Source organism: Hemitrygon akajei, chromosome 21 (genome assembly GCF_048418815.1).
Source record: "Hemitrygon akajei chromosome 21, sHemAka1.3, whole genome shotgun sequence".
NCBI classification, from domain to species: Eukaryota; Metazoa; Chordata; class Chondrichthyes; order Myliobatiformes; family Dasyatidae; genus Hemitrygon; species Hemitrygon akajei.
This window is the reverse complement of record NC_133144.1, coordinates 36136189-36151579: the sequence shown is the minus strand read 5'-3', so window position 1 is coordinate 36151579 and position 15391 is coordinate 36136189. Positions and strand designations below refer to the sequence as shown.

Sequence of the window (15391 nt, the reverse complement as noted above, 5' to 3'; positions counted from 1 at the left end):
GGATCTTGGCCTTTTGGGCCCCTGTCTGCAACTAGCTTCTACATTTTCTGACTGTCAACCTCAGTTGGTTAGAATTTGTCATCGTATTTTACCCACCCTGTTCCTTAACACTGGTGCTTCCAGAGGTGTGTGTTCAGTTCCCCGTATACCCATAACTAAATGGGCACATCCAGCACCAGCTCAATCTTTGTCTCACCAGTGATGCCATTGTTATCGGCTAGATGATCCACAATATTAAAATTGAATATAGGAAAGAGATCACAAACCATATATCATAGTGTCAGAACAACAACCTAGCCTTCAAGATGAAAGATGGGGTTGTTATAGACAATAGGTGCAGGAGTAGGCCATTCGGCCCTTTGAGCCTGCACCGCCATTCACTGTGATCATCCACAATCAGTACCCCGTTCCTGCCTTCTCTCCATATCCTTTGACTCCACTATCTTTAAGAGCTCTATCTAACTCTATCTTGAAAGCATCCAGAGAATTGATCTCCACTGCCCTCTGAGGCAGAGCATTCCACAGATCCACAACTCTCTGGGTGAAAAAGTTTTTCCTCAATTCCGTTCTAAATGGCCTACCCCCTATTCTTAAGCTGTGGCCTCTGGTTCTTGACTCCCCCAACATCGGGAACATGTTTCCTGCCTCTAGCATGTTCAATCCCTTAATAATCTTACATGTTTCAAACAGATCCCCTCTCGTTCTTCTAAATTCCAGTGTATACAAGCCCAGTCGCTCCAATCTTTCAACATATGACAGTCCTGTCATCCGGGGAAGTAACCTCATGAGCCTACCTCCCTCCACTCCTTGTTAATCAAGGAAGTGGAGGGAGGAGCACAACCCCATCAGTGGAGCTGCTGTAGAGTTGGTCGACAGCTTAGTTTTTAAGCAACCATATCATCAGAAACCTCTCTTGGTCCCTTCACACTGATGCAGTGGTCAAGAAAGCACATCAGTGAATGTACTGTTGTAGGTACCTGAGAAGATACTTGTCCATGAGGAGTCCCTTCAACCTCTACAGATGTGCTAGTGAAAGTATCTGGACAAATTGCATCTCAGCCTGGTGTGTGGTAATTGTTCTGCTCTGTATCGAGGGAACCTGCCAAAGGTGGTTAACGCTGCCAGTCCGTAACAGATCTGTCACTTCCTTCTATCCAGTACCTCTTCATGGTGCATTGCTTCAGGAAGACTGGTAGTATTATCAATGATGCCTGCCACCCTGACTGTTGCTTTCTCTCTCTCTCTCTCTCCTACCTTTTTGGGAGAAGATACAGGAGCTTGAAAGCCTCCCCAGCCAAACATAAGTCCTGTTTCTTTACCACTGCTATCAGATTCCTGAACGTCATCTCTTTCACACTTTCTTCTCCATGGTGCCATGTCCTTTGACTCTTAATTCCACCTCTCTTGGTTATTCTGGTATTGTCACCTTATCATTCCCTTTTTGTGCTGCCTGTCAGTTTGCATTACTAGCTGTGCACCATTCTGCAGTCCTTCACTGGTCACTGTACATACTGTGTACTCTGTGACCTTCACATCAGCACAGAAATTCATTGCGTCCTGATGTATATGACAACAAACTAATCTAAATTGAGCCAACCTTTCAGGAGTCCCAATGACAACTGCCAACACTGGTTCATTGTAAACCCCTTCAGGCTAACATCAATGAGCAGCGGTCTACTTTTTAAAATTCTATCAACTACCAGAAGTTATTTGGGAGAAGTCGCTGATAAATGAATGTTGGCTGACATCAAACCTCTTGGAAACTACTACCTTGACTAGAAAATTAACTGAACAGTAGGGATGACAAGTAGGTATTCAAACTGGCAAGAAATGACCTCTTGGTGTTGTATCTATATTTATACGTCACAAAGATGGTAGGATGGAAAGCCATGTATCCAAGTTTTTTATTTTGATGACTCACAAGCACCATTATAAATAGTGTAGCTGGATATTCATAGGTGAATTGAATAGGAAAATCTGAGGTAAAGAGATTTCAATGTAGGCAAATGTGCAGTCACCTAGGCAGGGTGTAGAAAAATACTACAGTTTATTTCCTCAATATGTTAGCTTATTGAATTGGAGGTGAGTAAATTGGGGAAATGGGAGGGGCAACTGGGTGATGGTGTTCATGCACAATAATCATTAAAAGGTCATGGAAAGGTATTGAAAAGCTTCGGATGAAAGTCTTGGTACAACCAACTTTAGATTAGATTGGCTGATTAGAGCAGCCAATCTGATTTGCATCCCACTCTTGAGTTGGCTCTGAGCGCTCTCATCAACATACAGTGTTGTCGCTTGCCAAGTTTTGAATAACATTCTCCATAGCACCTCTACTCCCCAACCCACCCCATCCTCACTGCCACCAAAGCTGTGATTAGTGCCATACAGGAAGACAGGTGTAGCACGTAGGATTCTCAAGTAGTTTTCAAACCAGACGTCAACTTGACCGGGAACTCTGTTTTCTTCATCATTGCCTGGCAAAATTTCTGAAATTTCACGCCTAATAAAGCTGAGAGTGAACGTTCATAATGTGCATCGGGAGGTAGTTGAAGGTGGTGACCACCAGCGCTTCATTTTCCTGGACCATAATAGGGGAGTTTGAAAAGCTAGTCCTGCTAGGGGTATTGTCATCTGATGTTCGATTAGTCGAGAATTGATGTGGTTGTCAAATATGGGCATTGTCTCAGAGTCTGCACGTGTTTTCATTTTTTGCATTTGCTGATGCAAAAATACAATTTCTGTTGTTTGATGACATCTAGTGGTTGAATACTTGTGTGAACAGAAGAATCATGAAATCTAAGATGTTGTTAACGCCTAGTTTATGTATTGGTATGTGTTTCTTTCAAAGTAAGTACTATTTTGAGCTCGAGAATTAACTAGTCTTCCTTTAGAGCTGCAGCAGCTGGTGCTTTCCTGATGAGTTGTGCAAACTTGAAGCAAAGTGCAATGTGTCATCTTGCTATCTACACTCTGGCTGTTGCCCTGATTCATGGCTTAAAGGGCTCAGTTTATCATCTGAGGTCTCAGTGCATGTAGCCAGTTGCAAACTCCAGATCTGGTGTTGGATTTTCTGTGTTGTGAGAAATGAGGTTTCACTGGTGGGGAAAAAATATCTTGGCTATGTTATGTTGTTTTTCAGTAAGATATTCTGGCAGAGCCTTGGTTTCTGCTGCCAACCCCCTAGCTGTCAAGTTGGATGATGTGCCTTCTCCACTTGCAGTATTACATATGGTGAAGTCCTGCAGTCAGTACTGCTTGGTGGAGGAGTGTGCTTTTGTGTGCCTTTGATACCATGGCACTGAAGGAACAGGAGTCCCTCAAAGTCCCTCAAAAGGTCCCTTTGTTAGGTACAGGAGTGGAATCTGGTGAGGTCTTCTACTGCTGTAGCCCACCACTGAATGTATAACATATCAGAGGTTGATGTATTATGCTTTCAGAGATGCTCTTCTGCACACCACTCTTGTAACGTGGTTATTTGAGTTACTGTCACCTTGTCAGTTTGAACCAATCTGACAATTCTGATCTGACATCTCTCGTTAACAAGGCATTTTCACCCACAGACGTGCTGCTTACTGGATGATTTTTTGTTTTTTGCACCATTCTCTATGTGTGGAAAATCTCAGGAGATCAGTTTCTGAGATGCTTAAACCACCTGTCTGGCACTAGTAATCATTCCATGGTCAATGTCACGTCGATCACCTTTCTTCCCCATTCTGATGTTTGGTCTGAAAAAATTACTGAACCTCTTGACCATGTCTGCATGCTTTTATGCATTATATCCAGTGAATTCCAGTTAATTGAGCCATTGGTTAATCAAGGCAGCATCTTTGGGACAACTCTTAAAGAACAAAACTAATCAAGAAAATAGCTGAGATTCACTTCATTTATTTGGGACACCGTGCCAGTTAATTGGAACTGCAGTTTGTTGCTGTACAGTTTCTAACTAGCATCACTCACAAGCACTTGTGTGGCTTGGAGTGAACGTTTTTTAAACAGTGTCAGTTGCGTCTGTTTGACTTCCAAAAAGTGATTTTTTTTTCACTGAAAGTTGGTGATAAGAGAATTCAGAACTGTTTTGCTCATGGTGGTTTTGGGGCGGCCACTTAATTGGGCCAAAGTGCACTGGTCCCAATGTGTCCCAGTTAACCAGAATCCACTGTATTTGCATTAGTGAGCAGGTGCACAGATGTACCTAATAAAGTGGCCACTGAGTTTAAGTACAGGGCAAGATGATGGATGATGTGTGAATTGGAAATGTTTTATTATTGTCCCATGTACTAAGATACAGTGAAAAGCTAGTTTTGTATACTGTTAATGGGGATCAAATCATTACACAATACTTTGAGGTAGTACAAAGTAAAACACTAACAGAATGCAGAATAAAAGTGTAACAGCTACAGAGTAAACACATTGCAAGTAGACAATAAGGTACAACATCATTATGAAGTAGATGGTAAGGACAAGAGTCTTATCGTATTAGGGAACCATTCAATAGTCTTATAACAGGGTAGAAGTTGTGCTCAAAGCTATGTTATGTGCTTTCAGTGTGCTCCTTGTGTATCTAATGTCCGATCAGTGAGCGGATAAAAGAGAATCCCAAGGATGAGTGGGGTTTTTGATTTTTCTGGCTGCTTTACTGAGAGGGATTTGGAAGATAGTCATTTTCCCATCCAGCTCTGCCCATGTGTTGGATGAAATGGGTTTGGGGCCTGCTCTCAGTCAACGGTAGGCTTATTGTGCTTATCCTTGGGTATTGAGTATTGGTTTACATGTACCAAGATACAGTGAAAAGCTTGTCTTGCATATTGTTTACATAGATCAAGTCATTACATAGTGCTTTGAACTAGATTGAGATTAAACAATAACAATGCAAAATAAAGTGTAAAGACCATCGGAAAAAAATGTAGTTCAGGTTAATGATAAAGTGGAGGGTCATAAACCAGGTGGATTCTGAGGCCAGGAGTCCTAAGATAAAATGTGAACAAAGAATGCCAGTGTGCTGGCTTTTGTGACACCGGCCGTCTTGTTATTTGTGACACCGGCCGTCTTGTCATTTCTGATTGTACCCTGTCATTTGGAAGTCCAGACAATATAATGCTCAACAATAATGAATAATGTGAACAAAATCACTGGAGAGACACTGAAGCTAGTGGACCTAGAAGTGTTTTATTCAACAGAAACGAGCACGAGGTATCATATTGAGACACTTGGTGGAAAAGGCCTATTTGATCCACTATTACATGACATTGTGTATGCTAAAGATCAAAGGTAACAGCAGGACAATTCGATAGTTACAATGCATCTATAATGCTTCCTTTGAATTACATATAGTTTTCACACACCGCCTTCTTCAAACCCGCACTCCAGACACCCAAAATGAATGTTAATCAGCATTGTCTGGTTTGCAATCAACTGGTGTCCCCAGTTCCCAGAAGCTATTGTTCAGGGTTGCATTTTAAATTGAATCTACAATCCACGTTCAGGTCTGAAGATTGGTTGTTGAAGTTAATGTTTGCTATATTTCCCAACTCTAGAATACCCCCTAACAATGAGAAATACAAAGATCCAGTCCCCCTCAATAGGTAACAGTTAAGTTTAAAATCCCATTAACCGGTTAAGACAGTTTTCAGAATATTTGATTAATGCAATTGAATTGCATGCATACTTAGTAACTCCAGTATAATTAATCAGTCTGTTTTTCTTTCTGATTTTTATCAGTTGCCCCTGAACCCAAGCCAACTACAATTCTTTTTGATGATAGTGATGACAGTGGACTCTTTGAGACAAGTGTCACACCTAAAGTATCCAAAGAGAAATCAAGAGTGCAGCAGGTGAGTGGTTGCTTCAGAATACGTGCATGAAGTGTAACATCTAGTTAACTGCAGCTTTGCAACAATTTTACATTTCTTAACCCATTCACGGTCTGCAATGCTAGGCTATCGTTGGGTAATAAATCCAAATCATTGTAGAGGACAGAGGAGAAATGGGGGCAGTAGTAAAGGAGGAGAACCAAACCAAATGTGTGGCCATGATTTAAATATCAGCATTATTAGAGGGCTATGGATAACCCTAGGTAATTTCTAAAGTAAGTACATGTGGGCCGAAGAGCCTGTATTGTGCTGTAGATTTTCTATATTTCTATGTTATTAATCTTGTTGTAATATCTGTTAAGCAAATGTTGATCCCAAGGAGAAGGACTTGCCTGTTAACTAATGTGCCAAGGCTCTTGCTGCTAATACACACACACATTGTGTATATCTCAGCACTGGAATTCACTCAGCACTTTTTTTGTGTAATGGGTGTGTTACTCCCGTGTTGGTGGGTTTGGCTTGAACTGGTATAACATTGTTGGTTTTCTATGGTTGTTGTTGAGTGCAGTTGCGTCGTCATTGACTCATGGATAGTGATTTTGGGTTTCCATGGCAAGATATGGAAGTAGATTGCTTGGCTTTTCTTCTGCACAGATACTGTTTCTGCTCAGGTTGGGACACCTCTGGCTGGCCCACAATCATAAGCCATCATTAGGAATTCTTAATCAGCAAGAACAAGTGATACAAGGATTCTCTTGCTGCTGTTCTGGCTGGGTCTTGCTAAAACTGATGACTTAATTTGAGTATTCCCACAAGTATCTTGAATTCAGGCAACTAGTTTATGGAACTTTATCAATATATCTTGTCAATGACCCAGTTTATCTCTGGTTCAGAAGATTGTGTAGTTCAGATAACTTGAAGTTCTTGTGCATTGGTCATAGAGAGAGAGACAGCACAGAAACAGGCCTTTCAGCCCACCAGCTGTACTCTTTTATCCAGCATCTATTTTTACACTAATCCTATTTGCCTTCTTGAGCTGAAGAGTCCTTGAACGTAGATATGCTCAGTGGTGGGGAGGGTTTTACCTGTGATGGACTGGGCCATATCCACGACTTTATGTAGGATTTTCTGTTCAAGGGCATTGGTATTTCCGTACCAGGAACCAATGATGCCCAGTTAATATACTGTCCACCATACCTCTATAGAAGTTTATCAGAGTTTTAAATGTCATGCCAAATCTTCAAAAACTTTTAAGAAAGTGGAAGCGCTGCCATGCTTTCTTCATAATGGCTCTTACGTGCTGTGCGCAGGACAGGTCCTCTGAAATGCTAACACTGAGGAATTTAAAGTTGCTGACCCTCTGATGAGGACAGCTCATGGACCTCTGGTTTCCTCCTTCTCTTCCTGAAGTCAATAATCAGCTCCTTGGTCTTGCTGACATTGAGGAAGTTGTTGTTGTGGCATTACTCAGCCAGATTTTCAATCTCCCTCATATGCTGCATTGTCGCCACCTTTGGTTCGGCCAACGACAGTGGTTCGGCAGCAAACTTGAATATGGAAATGGAGCTGTGCTTAGCAACCCAACCATAAGTGTAAAGTGAGTAGAGCGGGGGCTGAGCACACAGCTTTGTGGTACACCTGTGGTGATGGAGATCGTGGAGGAAATGTTTTTGCCAATCCGAGCTGACTGGGGTCTGCAAGTGAGAAAATTGCAGATCCAATTGCTCAAGGAGGTACTGAGGCTGAGATCTTGAAGCTTATTAATTAGTATTGAGGAGATGATGGTATTGAATGCTGAGCTGTAGTTGATAAAGAACATCCTGATGTATGCATATTTGCTGTTCCAAGGTTGAGTCAATGAGATGGCACCTTCTTGACATGTTATTGTTCCCTGCACAGTTATAGTCATCATAGCTTTGCATGTCTGATGATGATAGTGTAGCTGGACTCGTTCATTAAATTATATTAGGTTGCTCAGGAACAGTAGACCACTTGGATCATCGAGCAGCTGTGACTTGTGAGGCTCTATTCATAGTCAGTAAAGTGTGTACTTCAATGCTGGAATCAGGCATGATGACCAGATCGGGTGCCTGTACTGCTTGCAAACACTGACTCCATCCTTATGCTACATTATTCAATTTAGCAGAGTAATAACCAACAGGACGCTGTACGTCTCCGTGTTCTTGAGTTAAGACTGCCATCATGTGACCATATTTCTTGTTGACAGGGTAAATGGTCTACCTGTATTGGGGATTCTTGATGGAGTTGCAGTACACAATGCTGCCTTTAAAGTTTGAAGCACTTTTAGTTGTTCTTCATTAAATGATACAGGGTCACCTGAGTGCTTCCTGTCCTTCAGATTATTGAGTGGGCGAGCAATAGTTGATGGATCTGCCACAAGCTTGTCAGTACATTTATTAGCAATTGTTTCGTCTTCAGTCCTGCGTGTCTTCACTCCCTTGGTCTTTATTGGAGCAAGCAGTGATGTAGCTGTTAATCTTACTGTTTTATCACTAAGGTCCTCGCTTGAGTTGCTGGGGGCTGTAGTTCCTTGAAGTTCAGATGGTGGCACTCTCTTGGAGAACTGTCGCCATCTCCAATTCTTCGGAGTTCAGATCATGCCTCTCTTTTGAGCAGCTATTCAATACAGGGAGTGTTCTCCATGGAGGGGTGCCAGAAGTAATGTCACCAGATGTGTCACTAGCAGGGCTGCCCCCTTGAATTCCCCCCTGTGCTCTCCCCTGCTGTTGCAGTGGCTTCTAAATCCTGTACCTTACGCTGATTTATTTATTTATTTTTTACAAACTTGTTTGGTTAATGCAGACATTTGTTCTTTATCATTTTTACTGTCTTTATCATGCTGTTTTTGTAGTTCATCACAAGTTTTGCATTTCTTTTCCAATCGATTAATAAAAGACTTTACTCACCCTTTGAACTTCTTCATGCGTCCGCACATTTGATCAAACCGACCACACAGTTTATCTCTAAGTCACACATTTGAGGTTTTTAATTTCCCTCAGGCATTTTCTGGGTTATAATAAATATAATATTGTTGTTATGCTTTATTCAGGCCTTCACATTAATTTTATCAAACTGAGATGTTCTATTCAGGTAACAGCTGTTAGTAGGTTTCATGACTTTGGCCATTATTTTGATTTGGTCTTAATTAACACGTGCTTTTTATTACTTTGACCGCAATCTCAAAATACTAATAGATTGCTACCAATGGATTGCACAACCAAAGTTGTACTTGGTACCAAATGAATCACAACTTTTTTTTTACAGATCTGTTATTTGATGTAAACTAGCAAATCAGTAATTTCCTCTCTGATTTCTATCAGATAATGTATTGAAGTTTAAACTAGTTTTCCTTTCAGACAGTTTGGAATTGGGGAGGAAGCTATTTTCTCCCATTTAGTTTAGGTGCCAAAAATTTTCCACTTTCTCTGCAATTCTTCCAAGTCCATAAAACTTCTCAGTCATACTCGGTGACTACGCCAATTGTTGGATTCTGATGGGTTTTAATCCAAGGTTCTTTTGGAAGTTAGGAAAGGGGCACAAAACCTGTTGCTTCATAATCATTTTATTGAGCATGAATAGAACAGAGACTTGGAAACAAAGTGATTGAGGTCTACTAAGTGAAGGAAGATAGAAGCAAAATGAAAAAGATGGAGCTGCTGCACGGTCAGCTCATTTATACTGGATGGAGATGGTCAGCTCATTTATACTGGATGGATAAGAAAGATTCCATTCAAATTTGCAGATAAGAGTCAGCCTATTAGAATGCCCCTATTTAAATAATGCAGCTTCAGAGAAGCTTCCAGGGCTTTCCGTAATAATTCAAATGTAGCCACTAGGGGACACTACTACTGCATAACTGCATATGCATATGGTGGCCAGTAAGAAGTAAACTGATGTATAAGAAGTACTCTTGATGAAGGGTTTCGGCCCGAAACATCGTCACTACCTCCTCCCATAGATGCTGTCTGGCCTGCTGATTTCTGCCAGCATTTTGTGTTTTTAAGAAGCATACTATGTAGTTTCTTATATAGAAGTAATCATAAAATGCAAGGTGACAATTGTTTAGCTGCAAAGAAAATAGCTAACACTTGGACCCAACTTTTCCATCAATTCCCCTCAAATTTGACCACTCGGTGACATTCTATGGGAAATTTAGTGGTCAATTAACTTGCCACATTTTTGGAATGTGGGAAGGAATGGTGGCACTTGAAGAAAATTGCACATAGTTTTGGGGACAGCACATAAATTTCAGACACAGAGCACTAGAAATCCAGGATATTGGAGCTCTGAGGCAGCAGGTTTAGTAGCTGCATTACTCAGTGGCCCCGTGGCTATGTTCCTTGCCCATGGGCACTACTCCTTCCAACGAGTGATATTTCTGCACATTGTCATGTTCCTGAAAATCTACTGGGGAAACCAGACTGTAAGTTTTGACATTTTTGCTTGAGTGGGATTGAAGCTCAGGATAGTCAACCTTTCAAAAGAGAAAGACAGCTGATATTGAGGAAATTGGTGAATTGTGTTGAAAAGTAAACTGTGTTGGGGCAGAAACATTGGATATTGACTTGTGAGAGATTGAACAGTGCAGCTTGTGGGCTGGAAGTTTTCCAAGTTGTCATTTGAAGAAAAGTGGAAGAAATTTTACTAAGATATTGTGTGTGAGTTCTGGATATCTGAACACACCCATTACATTGTTAGGTACTTTGTGAGAAAGTATCAAACAATCTAATAGGTGTGCTCAGATACGCTGTTACATGAACAATAAAAGTAGAAAATGCTGGAAGTACTCAGCAGGTCGGGATGCATCTTGAAAAGAGCAAGAGTGAAAGTTTTAGATCAAAAACCTTTCCTCAGAACACTTGAATAGTTACCGGTAACTATTTTTCTTTTTTGAGTATACTACTAAGTATTTCTAGCTTTTTCAGCTTTTATTTTAGATTTCAAGCAACTGCATTTATTTGCTTTCATTTGCTTTTGTGGCTGGTGTCTGGGCAGATCTCAAAGCAGCAGAAATGTGTCCTGGTGTAGCTTCCTACCTGAGCAATAAACTCTCCTTGTACAGCATTGAAATTCATAGCTTGATTTTTGAAGTTGGAAACTGCACTAACAGTCGGTTTCCAATAGCAACTCCCAAACCAGGATGGACTGTTTGTGAATGAATCAGACTTGTGAGCTCCGTGTACGATGCAGTCTGAAGGAAGTGATGATAGATTTGGGGAAATTAATTTGTCTTAATCAATTTCCAAGAATGCAGGACCACTTACGGAAGTGCTTGAATCCTCGACGCTGCTCGCTGAAAAGTCCCAAACCAGCTCTGGTCTTTTCTCTGATGAAGATGAATCAAAGGTAAGGCCAACAAGGCACTGATTCTTAAATAATATTAGAACTTGGATGTATCTGTTATTGTAACACTATACTCTGCATTATGTTATTCATTTCCCCTTTGAGTTACCTCGAGGTACTGGTGGTTTGAAATCATTTTTCACTGTACCTTGGTCTAATTGACAATAATAAACCAATTACCAAATATAGAGCAAACACGAGGAAATCTGCAGATGCTGGAAATTCAAACAACACACACAAAATGCTGGTGGAACGCAGCATTTTGTGTGTGTTGTACCAAATATAGATCTGTGTTGATATTGTAAGTGGGTAGCTGGTGATCTGCTTCTTATGTCTACTTTTAAGTATTTCTATTTGCAGAAAATTTCATTCGTTTGCTTTCCTTGAACTAGATGTTTTAGAAAAGTGTATTGTAACATTTGCCTCAATCTGTGGAATTCTGTATCTTGGGCCTGCAGATCGGTGTTTAATGCAAGATATGGCTTCAAGCAGAAAAACCTTTCATTTGTTTATGTCAAATGCTATGCTACTCTGAAATATTCAACTGAAGCCAGTAAAGAGGAAAGCAGATGAAGGTTTAATCACATTATATGCTTCTTGGTTGCACTAATTAGACATTTTGGAAGAATATTTGTTCAAATCTAATTAAAAACTTTACGCAAGGCAGATTCTCGTCTGGCACCTACAGACATCTGGCTGCAGCCCGACACGCTTGTTTTTTTCCTCCCTATCTGCACTCGTCAACCGTTTGCATTACAGCTCATATGAAATAGAATGAGGGTCAAACTTTGAATCTTTGTTGTCTGTTCCATAATTTTTTTTTGCATTTGTTTACATATGAAGTTATTAACAACTTTGGAATAAGATGGTTCTTTATCTGACTCTACCAATCAGTCTCTCAGTAGGGTCCCTGTTTACCTTTGATTCACTCTTACTCCATGACAGGATTTAGTCTTTCCAAGCAAAAACACCAGAAAAAATGAATCAAAGCAGTCATCAGCAAGCAAGACCAAATCCAGTCAACTTCCAATCTCACTCTTTGATGACGATGATGATGAGGTAAATATTTTTTTCTTTTTATTCTGCACACAAATCTTTTCAAAAAATGCCATCTTATCAGCAACCATCCTAATTGTGCAACCCTGTTAGTCCAGAAATGCATTCTTAATTGAATAATGTCCACAGGTACTGGAAGGGGGTCTGTAAAATCTCACTGAGAGGTTAGGGTTGAAATCCAGAGGTTGGGCTCAAGTGGGCTGTAAATTTGATCTGACTTCAGTATCCCTCACCTGAGTGAGAAACCTGGTTTTCCTCAGACATGACCATTTGTTTTTGAGTCTTCAGATGTTGTCATTCTTGTGTTTTTTTTTCCCCTGCTTTTGTAAATTTTCCAGTATTGTTAGATAATTTTATAGGAAGAGGATATGCAGTAATCTTTAAAAAAAAACAGGTGTTTTCCCCTGTATATTTATGAATCACTAAGTTCACAAGAAAATACTTGTGTATTGATGTTCTTAATGGGATATGATGGAGTGAACACTGAAAGAGGTGTTCCTGTTAATTATTCTGTTTCTTCGGCCTTAAGCTGCTGGTGGTTCTTGCAGGTTCATCTTGCTTAATATTTAAACCTATAGTTCAGCCACTAGAAAGCATCGCCAAAACAAGAAATTCCAATCTATTAATACCATTTCTCAATGAAAGAATCAAGGGTTTTCTCACCCATTTGACTTCTTAGTCTATTCAGTGAATATGCATGCCACTGATTAATGGAAGACTTTTCTACCATTCTAATACTGCTGATATTCAGTTCGGTGCAGTTATTTCATTCAGTCAGCAAACTATATTTCCATTTATCCATCAATCAGTTATGTTTCTGTAGAGTTTGATTGAGTTAACATCCCAGATATATTTTTCGTGGGAGGTAGGCTGGGTACATGCTCCATGGGACAAGAGCAATGATTTTTCTTTTGCTATGTAATCAGTTATTTGTTATCCTGGAGCCTCTCTAAATAAGATATTTAAGGTGTCAGTTTTGAGTAGGTGTGTGCCAAACTCTCTGTGAAATTGTGGACTGAGAATAACACAAAAGTGGGCTTTCTGCCCTTTGAAAAGGCTATCCTGTTGTTTCTCTGTAATCCTGCATTTTAAAAAAAAAATCATTTCACACATTTTTTTTTTTACTTTTGAGTCTGTTCCATTGCAGTTTCAGATCATTCCAGATCCTAGTAATTTGCCAGATTTTCATTTTATATATGCATCTTTCTTGTCCTTTTGCCAGTTATGGTAAATCTAGAAAGTAAATGTGACTTACTTGCAACAGTTCAGATAAATAGCTACGCTTCACCTGTATTAATGGGTGGTGTCTATGTGGAGATTATAATGATTGATGCAGAACCTTTGCGGGTTACACAGGCTTCAAATAGGCTGTGAGTAGGACCTCATTGGTTAACTTAGGCAAAGTGAGTATTTGTTTTCTCCGTTGCATGTGAATGTTGAATGAGTGGAAGAGCTTCCTCTTGCAAGGCTGCTCCTACCTTCAGATTGCATTGGGTTTTTGTAGGGTGACCTCTTCAGTGCCATTTCTTCAAAGGATAGTTCTGCATCGAAGAAATCTCAGCAACAGAATGAATCCAAAGTCGCGCCCAGCAATTTAAAATCCACTGCATTATTTGACAGTGATGAGGTAAGGAGACTGGACGATTTAGATACCATATGTATGGTGACACTTGTGGGCTGCCCCCAGCGCACCCTCAGTGTGTTGGTTGTTGAATCAAGTGATGCATTTTCACAGTATATTTCAAAATTCACGTGATTAAAAACGTGAACCTTGAATCTCAGCTGCATCCTAGATTATTCCTCCAACTCTTGTCTGTCCATTCAACACCCGCCCCCCCCCCCCCACATCATGGCAAGAATTTAGCAATATTATTCCAATGTTTGGGTCTTAATCAATTCAACTTTTGCTAATTTCTACATCCTGTAGTTGCCTCTCATTCAGGCTCGTGCTGTGAGCCTGAATTTGGACAGAAGGCGGCCACTTACCTCATTGCAACTATCAGTGCTTGCAAAATAATCCAATTAATCCTGCTACACTGCAATTTGTGCCTTCCAGAAATATTCAATTTCCTTTGGAAAGTTGTTAAATGTCCTTGACACAATAAGTCAGCATTATGTCCCCTGGATTTTTTTTAAAACTATCATCAATTTTTGATGTATGGTTATGGTTTCCTCTGCCTGAGAAACAATGCCTCACTTATAACCTTTCATAGTTTTGGACATTGTCAATATTCTCTTAACCTTTGCTTTAGGCTTCTCTAATCACTCTTCACAAGATCCCTGGGTCCTGTAAATAAACTCTGTACTTTCCAGCTGAGATGCAAACCGAGTTTAAAGGTATTGAAAATCCATGTTATTTTTCTCCCTTATCACAATATCAATTTTTCAACATTTAGGCATATTAATGTTTTCCTTTAAGTTAACCGCCCTTTCGCCAGCACACCAGCACGAGTTTGTCTGCACACCTTGCCCATTTTCTCAATCAATTGGCTGCTCATAAGTGTTTTCACTGCAGGGTGACTGGCAAGGCTCAAGTTCGCCAGTGACAGAGCGTGCTGTGGACATTGAGGTCTCACCGACTTCACTAACAAAGGAAGTGACACCCAAGGCTGCTGCCGCCTCAAAAGCAGTGAAGACCAGTCTGTTTGATGATCCTGAGGAGGAGGACTTGTTTGGTGTATCTGGGAAGGAAAGGTGAGACTATGGAGTTATTTTAGAAGCACATAGTAAAAAGTTGAATATGTAGTTTGAAATGTAGCCTCCTTTTGTAGGGTGCTTAAAGAATTTAATAGTAATAACCTCCTCCAAAAAGGATCTGTTCTGTTGAGCTTCTCTTGCAAACGAAGGTCCTCTATTGTAAGAGCCATGTGCACTGTCTTGCTGGGGGTGATAGTGTGCATAGTATTGACAGGAATGATGCAATGCTGTGCAGACTCCTAACTAGTAGAAGGGAAAGCAAGACAACAAAACTAGTACCATGATCCAGGCCACAGGATTGCTGCCCATGCAATATGCTTTATGGGGGAGCATGTGCCGTGTTATTTGGACTTGCCAGCCATCTATAGAAAACACCTATATTTCTCGGACATCTGGTCATCTTTAATGCACAAGATATAAAGTGGGGCTTGCAACATTACAACACACACAAAATGCTGGAGGAA

At 40.4% G+C, this 15391-nt stretch overlaps 1 protein-coding gene across 7 annotated transcripts in view; it reads left to right on the top strand.

Annotated features, from left to right (window-relative positions):
- Positions 1 to 15391, top strand: part of washc2c (WASH complex subunit 2C) — a 75766-nt gene that overhangs the window by 46039 nt on the left and 14336 nt on the right. For 6 of the 7 annotated variants that reach the window (XM_073025203.1, XM_073025202.1, XM_073025205.1 and 3 more), the window contains 5 exons: positions 5719 to 5831; positions 11079 to 11177; positions 12120 to 12233; positions 13735 to 13857; positions 14746 to 14924. In XM_073025203.1, coding sequence (XP_072881304.1) covers positions 5719 to 5831; positions 11079 to 11177; positions 12120 to 12233; positions 13735 to 13857; positions 14746 to 14924 — 628 coding nt within the window. The remainder of the gene's footprint in view (positions 1 to 5718; positions 5832 to 11078; positions 11178 to 12119; positions 12234 to 13734; positions 13858 to 14745; positions 14925 to 15391) is intronic. The other variant, XM_073025207.1, reaches the window with a different exon arrangement.